This window comes from Camellia sinensis, chromosome 5 (assembly GCF_055761805.1).
Source record: "Camellia sinensis isolate YWXY chromosome 5, ASM5576180v1, whole genome shotgun sequence".
Classification (NCBI taxonomy): Eukaryota; Viridiplantae; Streptophyta; class Magnoliopsida; order Ericales; family Theaceae; genus Camellia; species Camellia sinensis.
This window is the reverse complement of record NC_138965.1, coordinates 207,161,758-207,185,920: the sequence shown is the minus strand read 5'-3', so window position 1 is coordinate 207,185,920 and position 24,163 is coordinate 207,161,758. Positions and strand designations below refer to the sequence as shown.

At 32.9% G+C, this 24,163-nt stretch overlaps 2 protein-coding genes across 2 annotated transcripts; one reads left to right on the top strand and one right to left on the bottom strand.

Moving 5' to 3' along the window:
- Positions 1-708: 708 nt before the first annotated feature.
- LOC114286705 (transcription factor BHLH094) lies at positions 709-4,475 on the bottom strand. Its single transcript, XM_028229912.2, has 6 exons — positions 3,820-4,475; positions 2,791-2,988; positions 2,589-2,654; positions 1,481-1,549; positions 1,311-1,382; positions 709-1,226 (listed from the first exon to the last, which is right to left on the bottom strand). The coding sequence occupies exons 1-6, from the start codon at positions 4,114-4,116 to the stop codon at positions 1,110-1,112; spliced, it is 819 nt and encodes a 272-aa protein (XP_028085713.1). The 5' UTR covers positions 4,117-4,475; the 3' UTR covers positions 709-1,109.
- Positions 4,476-20,768: 16,293 nt separating this feature from the next.
- Positions 20,769-23,164, top strand: LOC145792047 (uncharacterized). The gene is made up of 3 exons (XM_082872530.1): positions 20,769-21,879; positions 22,030-22,426; positions 22,522-23,164. Exons 1-3 carry the CDS (start codon positions 20,769-20,771, stop codon positions 23,162-23,164), a joined length of 2,151 nt encoding a protein of 716 aa, XP_082728656.1.
- Positions 23,165-24,163: the final 999 nt, after the last annotated feature.

Below are 24,163 nucleotides of genomic sequence, written 5' to 3'. Positions count from 1 at the left end.
AATAAATAATTGCATAGGGTACATCTTTTTAAGGGAGTGTAGACGTAAAATGAACCTCGATTAAAATATGTTTACTTGTTGAGTGGATTGTATATGTTTTTTACAGAGAAAATTACTGAGTGATAAATAAAATATCTTTATCCAAGCATTATAAATTGAGAACATCTTTATCCAAGCATCATTGACATCTATCGCCTCGGGAAGTGAATATCTTGGATCTTGAATTTGTAAAGAAAAAATAAAACGAAATATAAAAGATAGGAAAAAGAAAATGAGGTAAATTTTCTTTTGAGAGATGGAATATCATATAAATAGAAAATATAAAAAATTAATTGCAATTTTTGGAATGCAAGTGAGAATTGTGTTTCATATAAGTGAGAACTATGCCCACTGCAACTAATTGCAAAGTTCTCACATTTTCCATTTTCCATTTATCTTATATTCCTTTTCAAAAGACAAGAAAATAAATACATATTTATCAAAAAATTATTATTTTTGCTTAGTTACCTACAAAACTGAGTATGTATACGTAATTCTATTTCATTTGAAATTTTCTTTTATCTTGTCAAATCTAAGATCCAAATATAACTAAACAAATAAAACAACACAATTCAGTTGAAACGCATCATTATAATAGATGATCTGCAAATTAAGCACTTTGAGGTTATATAGATTTAAAAAAAAAAGAAAAAAAAAAGTCACCAACTCTGAAAAGAAAATAATAAATTGCTTATTTCATGAACCTTCAGCTTCTTAATACACCCAATGCTGATTCCAAATAGGCAATTCTACAAGTATAACACAGTCTCTTAAGAAAGTTTGTTTAGATATTGGAACAGAGAAAATGAAACATGCTATCAAATATATAAAAATAAAATTCATTTTCTGACACCCAAAGAAATGGAGATGTTTATATCTGTATTTCAATTGTCCTGAAAGAGTAACCACAGCTCCACTGTGCTCCGATGTAGAAAAAGAAATGAGGAATTTCTCTGATTCATGATGAATGGGGTATATCTTTTGGTGAACTAAAGGGCGAAGCATGACTTCGTAATGCTCTTATTTTCAATCGATGAAGATTGTATCTAAAATATGTCATTCATCCTTCTTTAAAAGCCACCACCAATCTGCATATGTAACCATTCTGGTGATAATCCCCGGTCATAGTCCTTTGTAGCTTGTGAACCAAACGCCACGCCACCAGCGTCAAATGTTTGTTGACCATACTGAAACATGATATTGGCTTATTATATATATCTCATGCTTTACATACCCAGAAAGAGAAAAAGAAATGGATAATTAGAACTCACATCTTTGGGTGGAAATCCTTCTATGTCAGGGTTCATTCTTGAATTTACTGCTTCAAGCTTCATTGACAAGAACTACAACAGCAAGTAATTTGTCCGATAAGTTCAAGATCAATAGGGAAAACCTCAAATTTAATAGTGCAGTAAACCATGGTGAAAAGAAGTATGTGTACCTCAACCTGACTCTGTAGTGATTGGATGTAATTAATTATCTCATCAAGGACCAATGCCTTGCCAATGACCTGAATCCAAATAAAGCTTTGTCACAGACAATATTTTGACAACAAACATTGAGGTGAATTGGTGTATATCCACAAGTTCTAACAAAAATACCAAAACCAGTTAAGGGACTTCTCCGACTGATTGGTATACAAGTTATAAAATTTAATATTTTTTTATTTTGTTTATCAAAGAGATGATTTGTTTGATTTTTTATTTTTTTAATTTTTGGGCAGGAAAAGATGATTACAAAGCCAACTCAAGAAGAAGAATGCAAGTGCAAGATGACAAGATAGGAAATTTTCCTGTATAAAAGAGGGAAAAAAATTTTTAAAAAAATGAAAGACAATGGAACATCAATTTCATCATCCAAAACCAAGGGTTCAAATAAAAAATAAAAACATAAATGAAGAGGGAAGAAGAACTCCAATTGCATAAGCACTTTATCTATTCTATTATATAAACCGTACACCCCATTTGGGATGAACGCTGACACGCTTTTTCTTTCTCCAAAAATGCCCTCCACTTCCAAAACTGCCACACTTAACTGTTGAATAGTTTTTCTCATTCATCAAACCATCCAAAACTGCTAAATTGTTTTGCTCATTCAAAAGCTGTTAAACGATTTATGAAGCTGCCCAAAAGTTTAAATGCATAGTTGTGTATGCATTGCATTTGCACCTACTGCTAGTTTTTATAAAGAAAACAGCAGAGCACATAGCAGTCTGCAGGTGCAATCCAATATTAGCCTTCTTTGCACAATCCAATGAGATTGGTCTTGTCTGGTTGCAGTTTGTCCTCTCCAGTTGTGTTACTTTAGCCATCAATCTCATTCAAAGTGTCTTGGTTAGTTGTAGTCATTTTAGTCATTTGTTAGAACTTGTTCCTTGGCAAGTTTTACAAGTGCACATATTATGACTAGAAATGATTAAATAACTACTAAAAAAGCAACAATAAAAGAGAGCAGGAAGTCCAATTTTAGCAAAAAAAAAAAACTATTATAAAGAAGCACACTCAAATAATTATGTTATAAGATAAAGTTTGAGAAATGCCAAAGCCCACCTTATTACAACCGGGGACTAGATCTTGTAGAATTTTCATTCTCTCACTTATCTTTTCTCTCCTAGCCTGTCCACCAAACAGCTTCAATTAGAAAAAATCTTGTTTAAAGTAATATTAATTATAGGCCGACTGGTGTTGTTATTATGGTTGGGTACTGCAAAAATTGTTTCAAAATATGAGTTAAAGGGATGACGTAAATTACCCTTTCTGCTAGACTGTGGCTATCGGTAGCTTGGCCTCTTCTTGCTCGCACGTGGATGTAATCTTGCTTCGGTGGTGGCTCTGGTGGTTTTGTATTCTGCTCCACTGGCTTGCTTGAATTTGCTTCTGCTTCAGCTTTGGAATCACCATATTCATCTCTAGATCCCCCTGTCTTAATGCGTTTACCATCACAATCATTCTGTTCAATTGAACCAAAACTTGGCACTGTTAAGACTTACAAATCTTCATGTAGTATTCAAATAGGTGAAATTTATTCCCATAAACAATCCAGAACAAAATTCAGTTTCACTCTTATATGGCCTAATTTCATTTTTATCCTCTAAACTATCGCCATTTTTTAAAGTTTCATCCTTAAACTATCAATTTCATCTATTTAGTCCTTAAATTTTTTGATTTCAATTCATGTAATATAATTGGAGACAATTGTACAAATCCGTAACCGTTGAAATTTGATTTGATGGACAAAAAAGTCGTTTTAAAATTCAAACAACTTAAATCATACAACTACATACTCCTTTTTTTTTTTTTTTTTGAAAAAACTATACACCTTAAGTTACAACCAATTTGATGGGTGTTTAGTTGTATAGTTAATTTGTTCAAATTTTGAAATAACCTTACTGATTTGCAAATTATATTTCCTCATTTGCAAATTTGTCTCCAATTGGATTACATGAATTGAAAATTGAAATCAGAAACTTGAGGACTAAATAAATAGTTTAAGAATGAAATAGACAAAATAGTGATAATTTAAGGGATAAAAATGAAATTTACCGTTCTTGTAATTGTCCAGCATTCCTGTATAGATCACTAAATAGGTACAATTGCTAATTCCATCAGCAATTTCACCAAGCAGATACAGTGATCGTGAGCACTATCCAAATCACAAATAAAGTTGAACAATACTATAAAGTCAATGAGAACAAAGCTAGATAGATATTTAGTAAAGTAAACATATATATATATATATATATATAATAAGATTGCAAATTGAATTACGTGGATAAAGTACCATGCCATTGCCAGAGCTAGTCGAAACAGCCATGGCAGATTCATCCTCAGGAACATCACGGCGCTTCCTGGAACCGCCGCTCTGAGCCCCTTTATGATCCAGAAACATTGGATCATCACCACCGGAAACTTCTCGATTCGCTTTCTCCGCAAATTGACCTAACCCTTGCCCGAACTGCACCCTCCTCAAGTCCAAACCGCCGCCGCCAGACTCACCGCCATTGATCGGAAACGGCCAGATCTCCGCCAAATTGTACGGTGCCGCAGTAGAAGAATGAATCGCACCGTCGTTGGTCATTTCTCTCTCTCTCTCTCTCACCTCAAATCACTACCAGATTCAAATCCTAACTTCTCTCATTACTCTGAGTCTTCTCAAAAGCTCAATGAATTAGCTGGAAATGTATGGCTTTCAAAGCGTGTTTTTGAAGAGTGATACCGAGTGAGTTGAAGAATTGATTAGCTTCGATGAAAGACACTTTGAAAGCGAGATGTGTAGAGAGAGAGACAAGAACAGCAGAGCCAAAGCTGTGATCTCGTTCTAGAGTGGAGGTTGTTGGTGTGCACTGTGCCCAATGGAGCTCACTCACTCCCCACCACCAATGTTCTCTATATATAGAGAGAGAGACCCACAGAGAGAGGAGAGAGAGAGACATGGGGAGTTGAAAAAAAGTGACTTTGAGTGAGGTTTTCTCGGAGGGTCCAGCGTTTGGAAGGGTCATTGGTGAGTCAGGGCAGACAATGTGAGATCCCAATTTCTGCTAAGTGATTAAAAAATATGAAAACGATAATAATTTATGGTCAGTGGGAGAATCGCTATGGTGTTCAGAATTAACGCGTTTGATGCGACTTCTTTATCTATTCCTTTCCTGAGTACGATTACCTGAGTTCTCAGCCGTTGGATTGTCTTACACTGTAAGTCAACGACGCTTTAACGGTGATTAGTTGAGGGAAAGGTACGCCTTATATGAACTTTGATATTATTTTGTAGGTCATTCAATGGGAAAATAATTGGTTGGTCTTAGCGTCACGTGACGGTAATTTTTATTAATCATAAATTATTATATTTTTTAATTACTTATTATAAAATTTTAAATTTCACACATTTTCTTAATTACAATACTGGTGAAATATCATGTCTCAAGAGCAACCAATACTTTCCTTAATCAGCTACCTCGCAAATACAAAAATACGAACAAAAACATATACATTAAACATAAAATAAAATATAGAACATACTTATTAAATAAAATTTTATAAAATTTATTAGTAAATTTAAGTTTGAATAATTCTGTTTTTCCATATATATTTTATGTCTAATGCAATTAATTTTTATATTTTTAGATTTTTTTTTTATTTTTTGTTACTTTTTACTAGGAGTGGACATTTGTCATGTGGAACCGACGTCACATAGGAAGAGATTAGGAGTGAAAAAATGGCTCAAGCAAGGGCGGGCTCGTTTAGGCCTGTTCCAACCTCATATCCTGGGCCTAAGCTTGAGCCATCATTTTGAAGCCCGATTCGACCCATCGGCCTGCGTAAGGGTTACTCAAGGCTCGTCCAAGGCCCAGTGTTTTTTTGTGTGAAAAATAATGAAATTTTAGTAAAAAAAATTTTATTTAGGCCCACCCAAGCCCGAGTCCAAGCCCGAGGCCCGGCTCACCCAAGGCCCAACTATCTCCTAGGCTTGGGCCTGAGACTAGGCCTAATTTTCTGGCCCGTAGGCCTGGCCATAGGGGTGAGCATGGTTCGAATTGGACCGGATTGAGGTAAAATCAGGACCAATCCATTATTTACGGTTCCTGAAAAATTGGAACCAATCCAATCAGTTTAAATCATGGAACCAATCCGAACCAATCCATTTAAATACGGATTGGATCGGTTTAGGACCACGGATTCACATAATTAAATAACAAAAAATATATATATAACACTTTAATTTCATAAAAATATAAACATAGCGCTATATTAGTTCCACAATAGCAACATCTATTTCTATAATAGCGACATACTGTGCTAGAATTTAAACAACCATAAGAAAATTGGTTTTACCATAAGTATTTAGACCATTACAAATTAAAACTAAAAACTAACAAACAAAAGTAATAAAAGAAGATATTATACGATTTTAGGTTTGAGTTTAGATTTTATATAGAATAAGAGAAGGTATTATGGGGGAGGATGTATAAATATATACTATTTGTATACGGTTCGGATCGGTTCCAATCCGAAACCATGGGGTTCAATCCGGAACCAATCCATGTACTACGGATTTTTAATTTTTCAATCCGGAACCGAACCACGGATTCAAAAAACCAATCCAAACCTATCGGATTGGACTGGATCGGATCGGATTACGGATTTCACGGATTCCTTGCTCAGCCCTACCTGGCCAGCCTGAATTTTGGGGGGAGCCCGTGAGGCCCGGCATGGGCCGGGCCAAATTTACACCCTTGTGTCTATCCAAGCCCGGCCTAACCATAACATCGAGCCTCTACATCTGCCCAAGCCCGACCCAAAAAATAATTATAAATCTCAAGCCCGTCCATCAAACTATTTTTCAAAAAATAATAATTAAAATATTTTATAATTAAATTTAATCACACATTATATTTATTAAATAAATATACTAAAATCCTTATAAATTGAAGAATTTTTAAAATAAAATTTAATTAAATATCACCACAAATGTTGATTTCAATAAAATCAATAAAGATAAAATTTAGATCCCGACAAAAAAATATATTTTTTAATATATTATAATTAATTTATTTATTTATTTAATAGCTGTCTGGGGTAGGATTAAAGGTATAAATTTCAAGCCCAGCTCATTAATATATCGGGCCAAAAATATTGGCTCAATCTGGCCCTATGGGACTAAAATAACCTCTCAAATCCTAAAAAAATAGGGTCAGGTCGCGTAGGTTGGGCGGGCCAACAAGCCGATGCCCAACCCTACTTTCTACGAGTCTTTCCTCAATGATTTGAGTTTTTCATCTTATAAAATTTTATTTGTGGATCATCTTTGAAAAAAAAAAAGTAAATTAATATGATATTCACAAGTATATGATTTCATTAAAAATACATGAGGAGTATAAATTTGAAAATAAATTATATTTTGTAAAACAAATATGATAAAATTATATACTTATGAATATGGAATTAATTTGATTATTATTTAAATTGCTAAAGTGAGACTTGTGATAGAAAGGGATGTTCAGTGGATATTCTGATCCGACCAAACCGATCGAATCGAATCAAACTAATTTGCCACATTTTGGACGGATGTGTGATGACAAGCGGACGGTTGCTTTTCCAATCTACCTAGTTTTAAACGAATGACAGATTTGAGATTTCTTTTGCTGCAACAGAACTATCAAACGGCGAGTATCCATAGTTAGTAATTTGTAAGATTTTGTATTTTCAATTTGTTTAAATATTGTGTTTGTATTGTCAATTAAAAAAGAGTTTAGATATTATGTTGTGTTTTTAATTTGTTTTCAATTTGGAAATCTTTTTATCAAATGGCAAGTGTTGATATTTGATATTTTTGTGTAGAAAATATGAGGCTTAATTTTGTCATTTTTAAAAAAAAACAAATTAAATAATTTTTGAATAAAAATAATAATAATAAAATAGTTTTGATAATGCATGGTTTATTATTATTGATATTTGACAATTTACTTGATAATCTTTTGATTACGTTGAGTTGGATTGTTATTCAAAAAAAAATGTTGGCAAGTCGTTATATTATATTCAAAATTTATAAAAGTTTAAACTGCCAAACCGATTTACATCAATCCGCCAATCTGACGGATTGATATGGATTGATTTTTTTTAATCTGTCAATTTGGCGAACGGATGATTGATGATTAGAGATTTTCCAACCACAACCGAATCACAAACACCCCTAATAGATGTCACGAGTCACAGTAGCACCATCCGGTTTGGACTTGAAACAATCCTAGCATGTGACCTTGAAATACAATAAGGCCATGTTTGTTTGGGTGGACATAAGCTTGGGATTGGACTAATAGTCCAATAAAATTATTAATCCGATATTTGGTTAAACAATTGAAGTACGGATTAATTATTTTAAACTTGATTATTAGTTAAGATAGGATACATAATCCAACGGATTCGTAGTCTTAGGACTATTAGTCATGGGAATGCTAATCCAGTCCGCCCAAACAAACATGGCCTAAAAGTACAAACAACGATGGATCTAGGGGATGCAATGAGGCCACCGCACATTCAGAAAATTTTAAAATATAATATATTATATTAAAAATTTTAAAATAATTTAAAATTATAAGAGTTTACATTCAAAATATATTTTCGTACATCTATAATGATAATCGTAGATCCGTCTTGAGTACAAATAAATAAATAAACATAATACAATTAATTTTTTGCATGTTTTAAAATATTTTTCCTTTAAATCTGTCCTTTTTACCTCCTAATATTAAACAATTAGCATTTTCCTTAATATATCCAAGTTGACTGATTGACATGATTTGCAAAAGCTTGGTTAGTTAATGATAATGAGTGTTACAATTATTGTAAAGTGGTCTATTTATAGTAAGTTATGAATGAAGATAGGACTAAGATAGCAAAATAAGGATCTTGACTATAGATGGTAGTGACAGCCACCATTTTAGTTGGTAGTAGCTCAATCTATTATTACATATATTTTTTTATATAGATATCATAATCACTTGATTTGAGATAGTTGATTAAAAAACATGCTTAGCTATTAGTCCATAATGTCTTTTTCATTGGTTTAATTAATTTGTGGTTTCCATGCCATAACTAAGCAAAATATAGAAACATTTGCAGGTATTTGTTGAAATTTTATTTTAACTTCACACACACACACACACACACACACACACAAAACAGTAATAGGATTAAATCATCTACTAGTTTTTTATATAAATAATGTACTTAGAAAACATTATAAGATAAATGATTCAAAGCTATAGATTAACTTGGAATCAACTTACAAGGCCCTCAATAGGACTCTTTAGTCCATTTGATATTTATTGTGATTTTTTTTTAATACATTTTCTTTTTGTTTTTTTTTTTTGGGGGGGGGGAGAAGGGGCATCCGATGGTGATTTAGAGAAGAAATATGAGTTTTGACTATTAAACTAATCCTAATGATTAAATTTATTGTTTGGATGCTTGTAGTTTTATTTCAACTTGGCACAATCCAGTAATATAATTGGGTCTACAACAATTTTAGGAACATATAATGATTTACATAATTGTTCACAAAAAATATAATGACACACTATGATAAAACCTAGTTATGGAGGGGTTTTAATTTTGAACAAATCTCATCCAAACTATTGCACTTTCTTTCTATAACCCAATTTAGTATTGGGTCTAAATTGCCCAAGTTTTTTTTTTTTTTTTTCCCTAATCCTTCTGTTCTTCTGTGAGTGTTTGTGTTGGTTTTTTTAGTATAAAAAATAAAATTAAAAAAAGTTCAAAAAACATATAAACTGTACGCCAAACTCACCCAGTGATTTTTGTTTCCCTTGCAGGCCCTATGTACAAAGTGTAATCACATCAATACTTTAATACAAGATTTCCTACCACTTTTCAATTGCTTTAGGATCAAACTAAATGAAAGAGGTGAAGACATAGGTAGACAAACAACAAACGTGCATATATAGGACCAAATCCTCATAAAATTTCAACCTTTAGTTTCATTCTTCAACTTTCTTTTTCAGTGTTTCAAATGCATATATAACTAAATCATATATTGCTCACTACTCATCTAGGTGAGAAGTAATGATTATCTATCTCACTCTTTATCTTATTTTTTGTTACATATTCACCACAAATTGTCATATTATCAAAATTAATAAATTAAAGAATATGAGACAAACAATAATACGGGTAGTATAATAAATTATCACACGCCCTTCTAGGTACACATGCACCCACTATATATATGACATTCTTTGTCTATTCATTACGTACCCTTTCCTCTCCCACTCGACGTTTCTCTTTGTTTATCTTCCTTGTCTCAATTTTTCATCCATTCCCCTATCTTTCTTGTCACTTATGATATGTGCATCAAGATTTTAGAAAAACAATATAGGTAGGCTTCTCTCCAGTTGAATTTGTTTATTATTACGAGGGCTAGTAAGTCCCACAATACTTGAGGTCTGCTTAGAAGTGACTAGCTCTCTCATAATAACTAAATTGAATGTTTAACGAGCTTCTCACATAAACTAGCTAGCTAGAATTAGAGTCCTAGCCTTTTCACAAAAGTTGAATTAGACATTCAATTAAACTGAAAAGGAGCTAGACTTAAAAATATTTGAAAATAAAAACTATCCTCGTAGCATTCTAACTATCTCTGGTATGCAAAAAAGTGGCACTAATTTTTGATAATTTGAAGATGGAGTTGGTAACCCTCAAGATGGACCTTAGTTAAGTGACACTTGGTTAGGTGTTCATTGGGGACCATGGGGGTGTGGTGATTGATTCCAGTTTTCACAGTAACTAGTATCTACAAAGTGAATGCACAATTTGATGTAACCCAGTTATGTTAGGTCCCCATTCTTATTGTCAATGTCTTTCAACATGTCCCATTGTGCCAATTCACTCCAGAAGCATCTGTCGTTGGCCTAACATAGTTTGGTGGGAGTTATTTTACCAAATTCATGTTATTTTTAAATAAATTTGTATATTTAAAATTGAGGTTTTCTCCAGTTGATAAAACGATTAGATCACCGTCCAATCAGCTTCTTGTAGGTTTACTCTGAGCCTATTAGATGATCCCTCCCAAACTGTTTATTTTGAAAGGTTTGTTGAACAGAATACTCATGTAAAAAAATAAGCTAATGGAACATTGGTCTACATGATCGTATATTTGTCTAAAAAAAGAATATAGTTTTGGGAATAGAACATCTTTTTTTTTAAGACATGAGTTGATTGTATAGTTACTAAGAACCGCTTAAATTGATTTTTTACATGAATAATCATCTTATGCAAGATTTATGAGATGAATGGTTTGAATCACCAAAGTGGCTCCAAAAGTGACCCCACAACGAAGAAACTAGACAAGTCCAATTAGTTTTATCAACCAGAGAAAAGCCTCTTTAAATTTATTTTTCAAATTCAGGTTATTTTTTGAAGTCATATTTGCAAAACACGACTTCAAATTTTATTTTATTTATTTAATTTTTTTTTACAATAAGTCAATTGGATTTGTGTTTTAAATGCACAACTTCAGTAAAATCTTGTATTGAAGCTCATGATTTGAAAATACGTATTAAAAAAATACTTGGATAATAAATATATTCAAAACAACTCCCGTCTATAAACTTGTATCAAAATAGCCTGAATTTGATAAATTAAATTATTATTAATAATAATAATAATAATAATAATAATAATAAAAACTATAGTTTGGTGTATTCCATTGTCAAAGTGATGGGGTGAGAGCAAGTTGGCTTTTGTATGCAATGCAACCCAAACTTTGCCTATTACATATATCTATTCTAGTTAGACATATGTTATCACTATAAAGACTAGTCCCTTCTTACTTTTTGGACAACATCGAAATAAAAATCATGCTCCCAATTATAATTTATCACGTGTCTATTTGGGAGATTGTGATATCCCTTATGATGTGTCCAACTCATGAATAATGGCTGCAATAGCTATAGCCAACTGGGGAGAGAGAGCTTTTAGAGCTGTAGAGCTTTGGTATATGTTAGGACAAACTATCTTTAAAGATAATATGTCTGGTAAAAGTCTTCACCATTGTCATTGATGATGAATTTGCTATCTTTTGTTTTGTTTTTTGTGAGGAGAGTAATTGGGATGAAAGGGTTTAGTTAAAAAGATTGTTAACTCACTTTGAACTAATTTTGTGATAGGTTCATCTTTTAGTATCTATTAAGAAAATTATTTAGGTTCATCTTTTAGGTTTATCAGATATTGATAGCTTCATAATTTGATCACATTTAATTGTTTTTTTTTAAAAAAAGATAGTCTATTATCGAAATTATATTTGTTACCCTTTTTATAAGACGAATATGACTCAATCATGTGATTATGAATATTCAATAGATTTATTATTTTTCATAAATTATCTACTTGGAAGGTAGTAGAAGATAAACAAATTGGATCATTACGGTGAGCTCAAGGTGGGTCTAGTCGAGCCCCTCAACTAGAGCCTCTAGTCCAATATCCAATTACTGGACAGGATTGGATTGGAGAGCAGTCTAGCTCATTTGAGATTTTGGCTCGACTAGTCCTTTAGGTGTATGCATTTCCTCTTCAAATGCTTCATCGGATTAAAACACACAACCACACCTCTTAAATTAGAATAATACTAGAGATTATAAAAAAGATATCACGAAATGCATCATAAAAAGTTTTCATCTTTTGATTAGTATATGATGTTTTATTGTGTGTGTAATCTAAAGGTTATGAAACGTGCATCACGGTTCAACATGCCAATTAGCCACCTCTTAAATTATGAAGCTTTAATCACAGTTCAACTTGCCAGTCATCTATCACTGGAGGTTGATGATGAATTTGTGGTAAAACAAACACGTGCAAAACAAGAAATTTGGGCCTTGTTTTCACTGTACCATCATCAAGAAGTTATCAAGATGTAAAATGACATGTGCCAAATTACTAGAAATGGTAATGCGTCTGGTGACTGAAGTCTTCCAAGGACTTGGAGTTGAATTCTAATAATATTATAATTATCATCAGCTATTCGATCATGTCGTATCAAATTCTATATATATATATATATATATCAACTTGAATTGAAAAGAAATTTCTCAACTTAGTGAAAACTTACGTAACTTTATGATAGAATTATATACAATATACATTACGCATTAGAGAATTTTCCATATATATGGCATTTGTATATGGAGCATGAGTTGTACTATATAACCCAAATTGATGGGCAGTTAGTTTCTTCTACGTGCGACTGTTTTGTAAAACATTTTACAAAACACAAATATAGAATTTGTTTGGAAAAAATGCACACAAAATGCAATGCAAATAATGCAGTTTTTATTCTGTAGGACTGGCTCATCCTTTAGGCGAGTTTTTCAAAGGCTCCAAAATTTTATCAAAAGAATCCGTGTATATATATATATATATATTGTCTGAACGCCATGCAAAATAAATTAAGGAAAAACAAAACCCTCTTTATCCAATAACCCATCAAAAATATTATTCAATTTCTTTGGTTTCAATTTTCTGAAAATTGAGTATTTTTTCGTGTTTTTTTTATTTTTAGTAAATATTTTTAAAATTTTAAGTAACTTTTTACTTTTTTAGATGCACCTTACTTAGATGTATATAAATAATAAAATATTTATGAAAACATATTTTAAAAAGAATAATAAATACACAAAAATACAAAAAAAAATGTATTGAATTTTTATTTTTATTTTTATTTTTTGTATTTTTAGTATTTAGTGAATTTTTTTAAAAAAAAAATTTACAAATATTATACTTTTTAAATATATTTATGTTATGTGTGTCTAAAATTATAAAAAAAAAATTACTTAAAATATTAAAAAAATTTAGCAAAAATAAAAAAATACGAAAAAATGAAAAGATAAATTTTTTAAAAAATAAATTCTGAAAAACTGAAACCAAACAAAATGATTATTAATCTAAAAGTCCGATCTTATAAAAACATTTCCTGTCCACGAACCTTAATAAAAGTTGAATAAAATACTTCTAGTTCAAAAGACCTAAAAACTAACATAATAATAATAATAATAATAATAGGTTTCAATAAGATAGAAATATACTCATCTAAAAGTAACCCAATTAGAAAAGCAGTAAATCCCATCTTAATTACTTGAATAAATATGGGAAAAAAAAGAATATTAGTACACAAAATTTACACTGTAAAAAAAAAAATCACTATTATTTAAATATTAAAAAATTCCAATGAAACTTTTATCATAGGATTACAATAAGAAAAATGCTTTGAAACTCTAATTCTGCTCTAAAATTAGCTCTAATGAACTGGTAGTGGGTTCCACCAACTCTAATGTGATGTTTTGGTGTTGATTTTTTTTTTTTTTTCCATTACCATGTCATTAGTACTCTATTAAAGTATCAAAATTAGTATTCTGAATCATTACTGTTACGATAATATCATGCGACTGTCATTTTGGAGAGAGCTCACACTCCAATAAATACATTTTATACATTTTCTTAGAAACATTGGGCATTTGCTGCATTATTCAACTTTTTAAAGTGGTCTATTGGAGAGCGCATTCTCTTCACAAGAGTGATTCAAGTTCGAATCTTGAAGGATGTGAAAAATGGTTGGATTTTAGCTGGTTTTTTTTTAGACTTTGCACTGTACTTCGATCAACCCCAGGCTCTTCTGTGGTGTATGGCTAAATTCCATTTGTGCTTTGGTAGGGAGTCCCTTCCTATAAGGTGGGTTAAATCTAGTCGGTAACCAGCTATTTCGGGACCAAGGCCTACGAATGCGATGACGACACAGCAAGGCATCCTTTTTCTTGTTTAAAAAAAAAAAAAAAAAAAACTTTTGGAAGTAATGGATGTACTGAAAAAATTATATGAAATGGTATCTTAAAATGGATTTTTATTGATTAAAACAGTATAACTTAGTAATTTTGTGTTATTTTTTAAAAATAAGTGTCATATGATAAATGGTATAAAATATTACTCTAAAACTATCAGATAATTTCTCAGATGTATTGTCATATAGGCAAAATCGCATTACAACTTGCAGTTCACTAAAATGATGTGTGCTCTACAACCAGGAATTTAGATATATATGGCTTGTCCTTGCTTAAATCCAACTGTCTAATTCATGGTTTTTTCTAGCATTTGCATTTATTAGAAAATGGGTCACCTCTTGGATGGTGCTGAGTTGCTTCATATATCAACTATTCAAAAGCTGTGTGAGTGCTTCACAACAAAACCACTGCAAATGCTGGGCTTCACTGCACTCACTAGTATGGCACAGTGGGCCCATTATACAGATCCTATTTTAATGATCTGTTTGGAATTAATTTAATATTTTTTTTTAAATTTTCCTTTTTAATAATTTTTTTAAAATTTTGTGTGAAGTTTTTTATTTTTTATTTTTTAGGTCAGTGTGAAATGATCTAAAACTAAAAGTATTTATTTATTTATTTACTTATTCTTTTTTTAATAAATTTTTTCTAAATCATGTTTTTTTTTTGTCCGTCTAGTGGAATACATATGCTTTTTGATTAATTTTTTTTTTAATTTTGGTAAAAAAAAAAAAAAAAGGAAACCCAGTAAAAGAGCCCATCACAGACACACACGGATTCTTTAATCTTTTGTGTAGGTAAACTATATACCAAAATCAAACCGATCTTATAGTTATAAGCTAGAATTGTATCTAACATTCTGTAACAAATTTAAAAAAAAATATACTTATAAAAAAATTGTAAGACTAATGTGGGAGAAGTGTGATTAATTTGGGCCATTTGGGGTAGGGTTGGCCAGCTGCAGTTACAGTATCCTATCCTATGGGCGTTGCTTTGGTCCACTGCTTGATTAATTGGAAAGGAGTGTCAACAACTAATGGACCCTCCAAAACCAATTATTTAAAAAAACTGACAAATTTCTCTTGTAGGGTTGTTCATTATTTTTGTTGTTGAAGTTATCTCTACATCAATTAATTATAATTTTGTTGAATGAAAAAAGTTATATGTAACCCAAATCTATGATTGAGGAATGAGGATATAATTCATATAATAGACAATTGTGTAGGGAACATTTGATCAGCCTTTTGAATACAATTCCAAAATTTCTTGACTGTTAGCCAATAATTCATATGCTTTTACCATGTGCATTTTTTTTTCTTGTCAAACACGGTTTTCCAACTTGGTTTTTAAATAAACAAACAAGACTAGCTCAATTATAGTCTATATTTGAACAAAATTTTAAAAACCCATATCAAATTTTCTTGAAAAGGGCTTAAAAGAATTGTCATATTTTTGTCATTAGTAAATTTTTAAAAATTTTGAAATTGCTTAATTTAGACGGACCTAAAACGGTTTAAAAAATAATAATAATATTAATGACTCAAATTTGAAAAATATTTAATAAAGATAAAAATAAGATATAAAACAAAAAGAAAAAAAAAAAAGACAACTTTTAAACTGCAGTAATATATATATATATATCATGCCCTCAAAATCAAAGGCAAAGAAGGTATGAAACATGAAATGGCAGAAGGATTTTATTGGATGATATTTAAAATTCAAATTAAGTAGAGATGACAACAGGGCAGGTTTGTAGTGCTTTACACCCGTCTTGTGTCATATGGGAGGCGGGACAGATTAGGAAGGTGGCTTTGTATTTTGGGAAATTTGGCTATAAATTTTTTTTACCTTCTTTTCATTGTTAGAAGGAGTAAGAAAAAAATTATATTTTTTAAACTCCCTCATAATTATAAAGTCTTATATAAAGAATAAAATTTATTATTTAAATATTTTATTAGACTATTATATTCTCAACTAAATTTTCCTACCTTCGTCACCCACTCTCTCCCCACCTTCTCTGTCTCTCTCCTCCCTCTCTCCCTTCTCTAACTCCTTCAAGTTTCAGATCTGGAAGCTCAGCTACCGCCTCTAGAACTCTTGTGTCGACCTCGCCAACGCCATCGGCGTCGGTCCTCTTCCGCCGCTCCCTCCGGCAAACACGCCAGACTCCGCCACGTCTCCATTGATTTGCTCTTCCTGTGTATATGTGTATGTATGTATTTATATATATGTGTGTGTGCATGTATGTATGTATATATGACTCATACATACATGTATATGTGTATATATCGGTAAGTGAGTGTGTGTACGTATATTACGCGATATTTTTTTAAAACACAGATTTGAGTTTTGAATATATGTATATGTGTATATATATATATATATATGTTTGTGTGTATCAGTGTTGTTGAACACATGTATTCTTTGAAATCAAAAGATAGAGAGATATTTGGATGTGTTCTCTGAAATGGCCACCTCAATCAAATTATGATTATGTTGATATTTGGATGTTTTTGTTTAGTTTTTGATTTGTGTGTTTTGTGGTTATATATTCTTGTAATATAGATTTGTGTTTTTACTAGTTTTTGAATTGATCTGTTCATACTCAGCTTGTTCAATGGATGATCGATCTATTAAAATGGATGATCTATTCAATTTCTCTCTCTCTCTCTCTGATAAGAATCTCCCCAATCAGAATTTCACACAGAAATTTTACTAATCAGAGTAAAGTTTACTCTGAATCAGAGTAAAATTTTACTATAGTTAAAAAATGTTGATTTGCTTAAAAATATAAAATTTTACTTTGAATCATAGTAAACTTTACTTTGAAATTTTACTTTGGTTAAAAAACATGTTAATTTTCTCAGCAACCAAACACACAAGGTTATCAATACATGACACTTAATGTGATTCAAAGTTGATATTCTCCTTAGATCATAGTAAAATTGTACTTTCAAAGTAAAATTTTACTCTAAATCAGAGTAAAATTTACTATGATTCAAACTAAAATTTTACTCTGGTTAAAACCATGTTGATTTGCTTAACGATATAAAATTTTACTTTGATTCAGAGTAAAATTGTACTTTCAGAGTAAAATTTTACTCTGATTAAAAATATGTTGATTTGCTTAATAATATAAAATTTTACTTTGAATCAGAGTAAAGTTTATTATGATTCAAAGTAAAACTTTACTCTGAAATACACTGTGAAGATAGCTTAATAAGAGAGTTAATAGATATGAGGGTAATATTAGGGGTGCAACTCGGGCGGGTTCGGTCGGGTTGGGGGTCTGCCCAAGCCCGATCCGAATTGTATTTGGCACTGCCCAAGCCCGCCCAAGCCCGACCATAAACCCGAACATTGTTGCCCAAGCCCGGCCCAAGCTTTGTATTTTGAACTCGGGTTGCCCGAATTGCCCGAGTTCAGAAACCTGTAGGTAGATCTAAGGGTAGACATAAAAGATGCTAATCTAATGGTAGAAAACTAACCAAAAAAAAATAAAAAATAAAAATTAAGACTAACTCTTTTACTTAATAGAAGACTAACCAAAAAAAAAAATAAAAACAAAAATTAAGACTAACTCTTTTACTTAATTTATATATATTACATAATTTATTAAATTATATATATATTATATAATTTATATAATATATTAAATTGAATTCGGGTTCGGGTTCGGGTTGCTCGGGTTGGCCATTGGTTCTGCCCAAGCCCGGCCCGAATTGCAATTCGGGCATCAAAAATCTGCCCAAGCCCGTCCAGATTACAAGATATAGTTGCCCAAGCCCTAAAAAAACTCGGGCTGGGCTCGGGTTGCTCGGGTTGAGCCCGCCCGAGTTGCACCCCTAGGTAATATAGTAAAAGAAATAAGTTTTAAAATATTAGGAGGTTTTGAAAGTACTTATATAATTCTTGTGCTTTTGAAAGACAAATTAGACACTGAGAAATCGATCACCAAATTCCCCTTGTATTTTTGTAACATTATGAATAGTGATATCAATAGAAATGAGAGATTGTGTGGTATATTTATGAATAATGATTTATAAGTGATGAAAGTTAATAAATGTAAGACAAGATATAAAAAAAATAAAATCAATATAATAATATATTTTTATTATATTTAAGAAATTTAAATTATATATTATACATTATATATTTAAAATACACTTGAGGCAGCCGAGGTTCCTGATCCCGTGCGAAGCGAGACAAGCGATGGAGCGAGACGAAGAATATTGTCTCCCTAAAATTCAGCGCATTAGATGGGTTCCCACAGGCCAGGCCCAAAAGCTTGAGCCCTTCCATGCCCCGCAGGACCAGGCCCGAATATCAATGGACTAACCTATGGACCTCTACAAACTCTTTAATTGGGGATTTAAAAATAGATTTGAAAAGAAAAAAAGAAAAAATATGTAAAATATAAATAAAATATACTTATATTTTATTTAATTTCACGTTTTTCTTTTCTATTTTTTTTTTTTAAAAATCTTCCAACCAAATGCAGTGTAAAAAAAATTCTACAAATCCTTAATGAGTTTTTTTTTTTTTTTTAGATAGCAACAAATGAGTTTGATTAGGATAAAAAAGATAGAAAATGTAGGAAAGAACATGGGAAATTATTATTATTATTATTTTTCGTCTGTTTAACATGAGCCTACAAATATCTCACTCCAATAATTTGAGTAATTCATTTTATAAATAAATTCTAAATGTCATTTTTTATTCACAAGTATAATAGTGAAGGTATTAATAATCTCATCAAATTAATATGGTATTCACTATCCAATTGGATTAGTAAGATAAATTATCCCCTTGTCCATTGTTTGATTTACAATGGATAAGAAAATATATGAATGTAGAATTACAGCTATATTTATTTTCTTTTCCAATTTTACCCTCCACCAATTTTCTTCACAATCTTTACTTTATCAAATTTTATTCATAAACGTGGTTTTAAAAAAAATTATAAATAAATAATTAAAAGTAAAATAAAAATATAAAATATAAAGGCCATGTTTGGTTTGTTTTTTAATTTTTTCTTAAAAAAATGTAAATTAATTTGATAAAATAAATAGCAAAAAATATTTTCAAATTTTTAAAAATTATTTTTAGCCTTCTAAAATATAAAATTATATAAAAATAGTAAGTGTTTTAATTTTTAGTCAAGGGAAAAGAGTCTTTTTATTTTATTTTTTAGCTCAGGATATATAATCTCACCTCTATCCTATTACTAATAATCTTACAAATTTGTTAGATTAATTATCTATTGGATTAATAATTCTGAAACAAAATTTCATAACAAATGTAGGATTATTAGATTCACTGATTAATAATTTTAATCTCATGCTCTAATTCTGTCAATCAAGCATACCTAAAGAATATTGTGGAGATTTTTATTATTTTTGAAATTTGTCTAATAAACATTCATTCTAAATGTGCAATGTAGCCTTGTTTGGGGTGTCCTAAAAAAGTCAAAAAACCATTATCCTATTCAAATTATATTATCTTATTTAAGTCATGTCACATCTCTATCACATCACTTCAAATCCAAACTATATTTTATAAAAAGTCAAAAAATACACTTAGAGATAGTTTGGGATGATCTAAATAAGTGTACTTTTTGACTTTTTATGAAATTGGGTTGGGTATAGATTGAGTTTGAAATAATGTGTTAAAGAATTAATATAACTTAAATAAGATGATATGATTTAAATAAGATAATAATTTTTTGACTTTTTAAATTTTTTTAAAAATGCCAAACTAAGCCTTAAAACATGGGAAATTTATCGGAAAGTCCTTTATGGGTGAATTGTGTTCCAGTTGGTCCTGCTGATTTTTTCTTTGATTGAAAACTCCATATTAGGTGGGATTCCTTACCCATAAGTCCTTTTTTAAAAAATTTTTGTCTGGCCTGGACGGATATGGCCTCAGCTAATATATGGGATGTTCTGTTTTCCATATTTGTATGCGCAATCCCAGCAATTGTGGAACCTGACTGTGGGTCAAAATTCATTTAAGAGGTATTATACTTAGGGTTTGCATTCTGAGTTCATGATCGTCTCTGCGCCTTACAAAGTCAGCCGCTTACGTTCACACCGACCGTCATATCATACAGGTAATCTCTTCATTTTCCGTTACGGATCCCTCACTCACCATACCCACACGTAAGTAATCACACCCTCACCTATGCACAACTTCGTACATGTTGTGGAACACACTTGCACGTTAATGTTTACAGATAAACATTAGACTTCACTAACACAATAGCCAATTCCATGTATTCCCGTTCGATATGCACTTGCAACCACACATTGACAACGATGCACAATTCCCATTGTAGTTGCAATTCTGTCGTGTGTTATTTCTTACTGATACCTGTGCCGTTATGCAGATGGACGCCTTTTTGATGCTTCTTTGTTCTTACCGGTCCACGAATGTCGCATATAATCTGCAATCGTCAAATACATTTGCTGAGATTGTCGATTATGTTTGTTCGAAGTTTTCTGGACTCCTGGCGGGGAATTTCCAGTTGTTCTATAAGATTCCCGGCTATAACAACTTCTCCTTACAGAATGATGTCGATCTGAAGAATATGGTTTGCCTTGCGCGCTCGTTCCAGTTGCAGTTAATTGACGTGGTCATTGAACAGCATCCTCGTCGGGATGATAACATTCCTGCCATTGACCCAATGATAATCCAAGATCAAGGCACAACGGGGGATGCACTACGTAATGATTTCGGAATGGATGATGAAACCGACCTGCTGCAATCATTTTGTCCCCACAAGGAGAAAGTCTTCCTTTCCGCTTCATGGGCAAAAGGTTTTACCCACATTGGACAACATTTCGAAGGTGGGGCTTCTGAATTTCGCAATGTACTGCGGAAATACGCCGTTGAATGTGGGTTCCAGATCAAATTTCTGAAGAACGACTCCGTTCGGGTAACGGCTATATGTGCTATGAACGAATCGAAGTGTTGCACGTGGTCTGTGCACGGACGGAAATTGGAGGCAAACGGATTTTTCTACTTACGAAAATGGAACAGTGAACACATTTGTGGCGTGGCTGTGCGTACGTCCACACACCCACTTGTTGGGTCTGATCTTGTGGCCGACATTGTATCTGAACGTGTGCGTGATAGACCTTTAACCCGTCCGACCGAAGTGATATTGGACTTGAAACAAGATTACGGGCTCGATATAAGTTACCGGGTGGCCTGGCTCGGTGTTGAAAAAGCGAGGGGAGAATTGTTCGGTGCACATTCCATTTCGTTTGACCAGTTACGTTGGTATAGCAACGCAGTATTGGAACACAACCCCGGGACCTACATTAACATCGAATACGATGATCACACCCAACAGTTCAGACGCTATTTCATTTCATTCAAAGCATGCATCGACGGGTTCCACCATTGCCGCCCTTTGCTTTTCCTAGACGCCACGTTCCTCAAAGGCCGCTTCAAAGGTTTTCTACTTGCGGCCACTGCAAAAGACGGCAACCAAGGTTAGTTCGTTCAATTTACACAATCACAATACCCCATTCACATGACAACCAACCACACCACCTGTAAACTACATTTTAACGTGGTCATTAACCCCAGGGGCTATGTTTCTGTCACAGCCTTAGTTCTACAAAAAAATTCCAAATTTGCAGGTTTGTTCCCGCTATCATATGCGGTGGTGGATTCCGAAAACACCTCAAACTGGTCTTGGTTTCTTCATCATCTCGCGCAGGTGGTTCATGGTGACAGACCTCTAACATTCGTATCGGATCGGAACCTTGGTTTGCTTGAGGCAATGCCTACCGTATTTCCGAATGCAGAACATGCATTCTGTCTACAACATTTGCAGAGGAACTTAAGGGACAGGTTGCGTTACACAAACAGTATGCATCGGGCAGGTTTGGTTAGCAAATTACGACATTGCGCATACGCACCAACTGTTACCGCTTTTAACCACAGAGTAGAACAATTCCAAAAATCGGGCAGGTCTGTTGCATCTGAATTCCTAGCAAATGCACATCCACAACATTGGGCAAATGCATTTTTCAGGTCCGTCCCACATGTTACTCATAAAAACCACATGCACAACACATTTCCTCATAATGTTCATAATTATTTACCTACATGTTATACTCATTCTGCAGGGGGCGACGTTACGGCGAAATGTGCTCAAATGCTGCAGAATCATTCAACTTATGGGTCCGTGAGGCCCGTAACCTCCCAATCACAAGAATGGTTGACAGCATACGGACCAAATTGATGCGACAAATGGCGAAACGTAGAGACGCTTCCCAACTGTGGACTGGCACCATATGTCCCAAAATGGAGGATCGTTTAGAAAAAGCATTCAACGAAGGTAGATCATGGAAAGTGAGCCAATCAAACGCTGATGTGTACGAGGTGCACTCTTTCCCATCGGTCACTGTTCACATCGGACGCCGAACTTGCTCATGTTTCAAGTGGCAACTCAATGGGTTCCCTTGCGCACATGCGATGGTTGCCGTCCGTAAGAGTGGGCGCGATTTGAACACTTTGGTCGAACCATACTTCCACGTGTCCGAGTTTCGGGCCACTTACGCATCAAGTATTTTCCCAATTCCCACTGTCGAGCAACCGCCTTTCAACCCAAATGATTACATCATAAAGCCCCCTGCTGTGAAACGTCCACCCGGTAGACCAAAGAAGAAGAGGATATTGTCAAAGGGGGAACATGTTCAGCAAATAAGATGCGGCAGATGTGGGCGCATGGGGAATCATAACAGGAAGACATGCAACGAACCCATTTAACCACATCCTTTCACCCGGCCACACCAGCACTAAACTATTACTACTACTCAAGTTTTTTCCTCGCCATATTCGATACAATACTTTCTTATTACTGTTCCAGTTTTTCCCTCGATGCAATTTTTTTGTTTCAATTGTTTTTCGATTTCAATAATTTTGTGCGACGCCACACGACAATGTCATACCCAATTTACTATCATTGGCACACTCAGTTATTAATAATAGGTTTCCTTCATTTAATTTCATACGTGTAATCTGCACAGCAGATAACGTAGTTCCGTCACAAACTTTTATGTCAGCTAATACCTTCCACAACATTTTTTCACGTGTCTTTACGTGCATCCTGAACTGCAGTATTTTTTCAACTACAACAGAACATGCAAATAATCTGCATTCGTGTTTGGTATGACAACATCCAGGGTAACCAACCCAAGCGTGTGGACGTCATGTGGTTAATATCACACCAGCCTTTGCACATCAACAACATATTACTTCCTCTGTCATTAATTCATACAATCTTAACAGTGCGAACATCACGCCACAAACACACATTTACAATGCAAACATGAACCAAAACTTGCAACGCACACCATCACCACACACCTAAATTCCCAACTCCAACTAACAGTCGCACCCTACCCGAAACGATGCACTTTAAACACCGCCAGCAATACGAACATAACAGCAACCAGTAAGTTAGATTTCCATATCGATGCAACTACAGTAAATCAATATTTCAAACGGGCGTATTGATCAATATAATTCAACACAGTTGCGAAACAGAGTAACGTAATAGTTTTTATTTGTTTATAATCTACGCATAAGTTAATTTCAACGTAACCAAAAGTATCCACGACAATACACACATTATATACCACAAACCAATGCGAAAACCAAAAAACCAACACACAAAAATATCCACTTTAAACACCGCCAGCAAGACGAACAGAACAACAACCAGTAAGTTAAATTTCCATATCGATGCAACTACAGTAAATCAGT

What these genes read in the sequence shown, in the direction of transcription:
- LOC114286705 (XM_028229912.2), bottom strand. Translation starts at nt 4,116, where the DNA reads ATGACCAACGACGGTGCGATTCATTCTTCTACTGCGGCACCGTACAAT. An exon ending in GCCACAGTCTAGCAGAAAGG is followed by an intron (nt 2,655 to 2,790) that starts GTAATTTACGTC and finishes TTTGGTGGACAG; the next exon opens with GCTAGGAGAGAAAAGATAAG. An exon ending in CACTACAGAGTCAGGTTGAG is followed by an intron (nt 1,383 to 1,480) that starts GTACACATACTT and finishes TTGCTGTTGTAG; the next exon opens with TTCTTGTCAATGAAGCTTGA.
- LOC145792047 (XM_082872530.1), top strand. Translation starts at nt 20,769, where the DNA reads ATGGACGCCTTTTTGATGCTTCTTTGTTCTTACCGGTCCACGAATGTC. An exon ending in TGCAAAAGACGGCAACCAAG is followed by an intron (nt 21,880 to 22,029) that starts GTTAGTTCGTTC and finishes CCAAATTTGCAG; the next exon opens with GTTTGTTCCCGCTATCATAT. An exon ending in TGGGCAAATGCATTTTTCAG is followed by an intron (nt 22,427 to 22,521) that starts GTCCGTCCCACA and finishes CTCATTCTGCAG; the next exon opens with GGGGCGACGTTACGGCGAAA.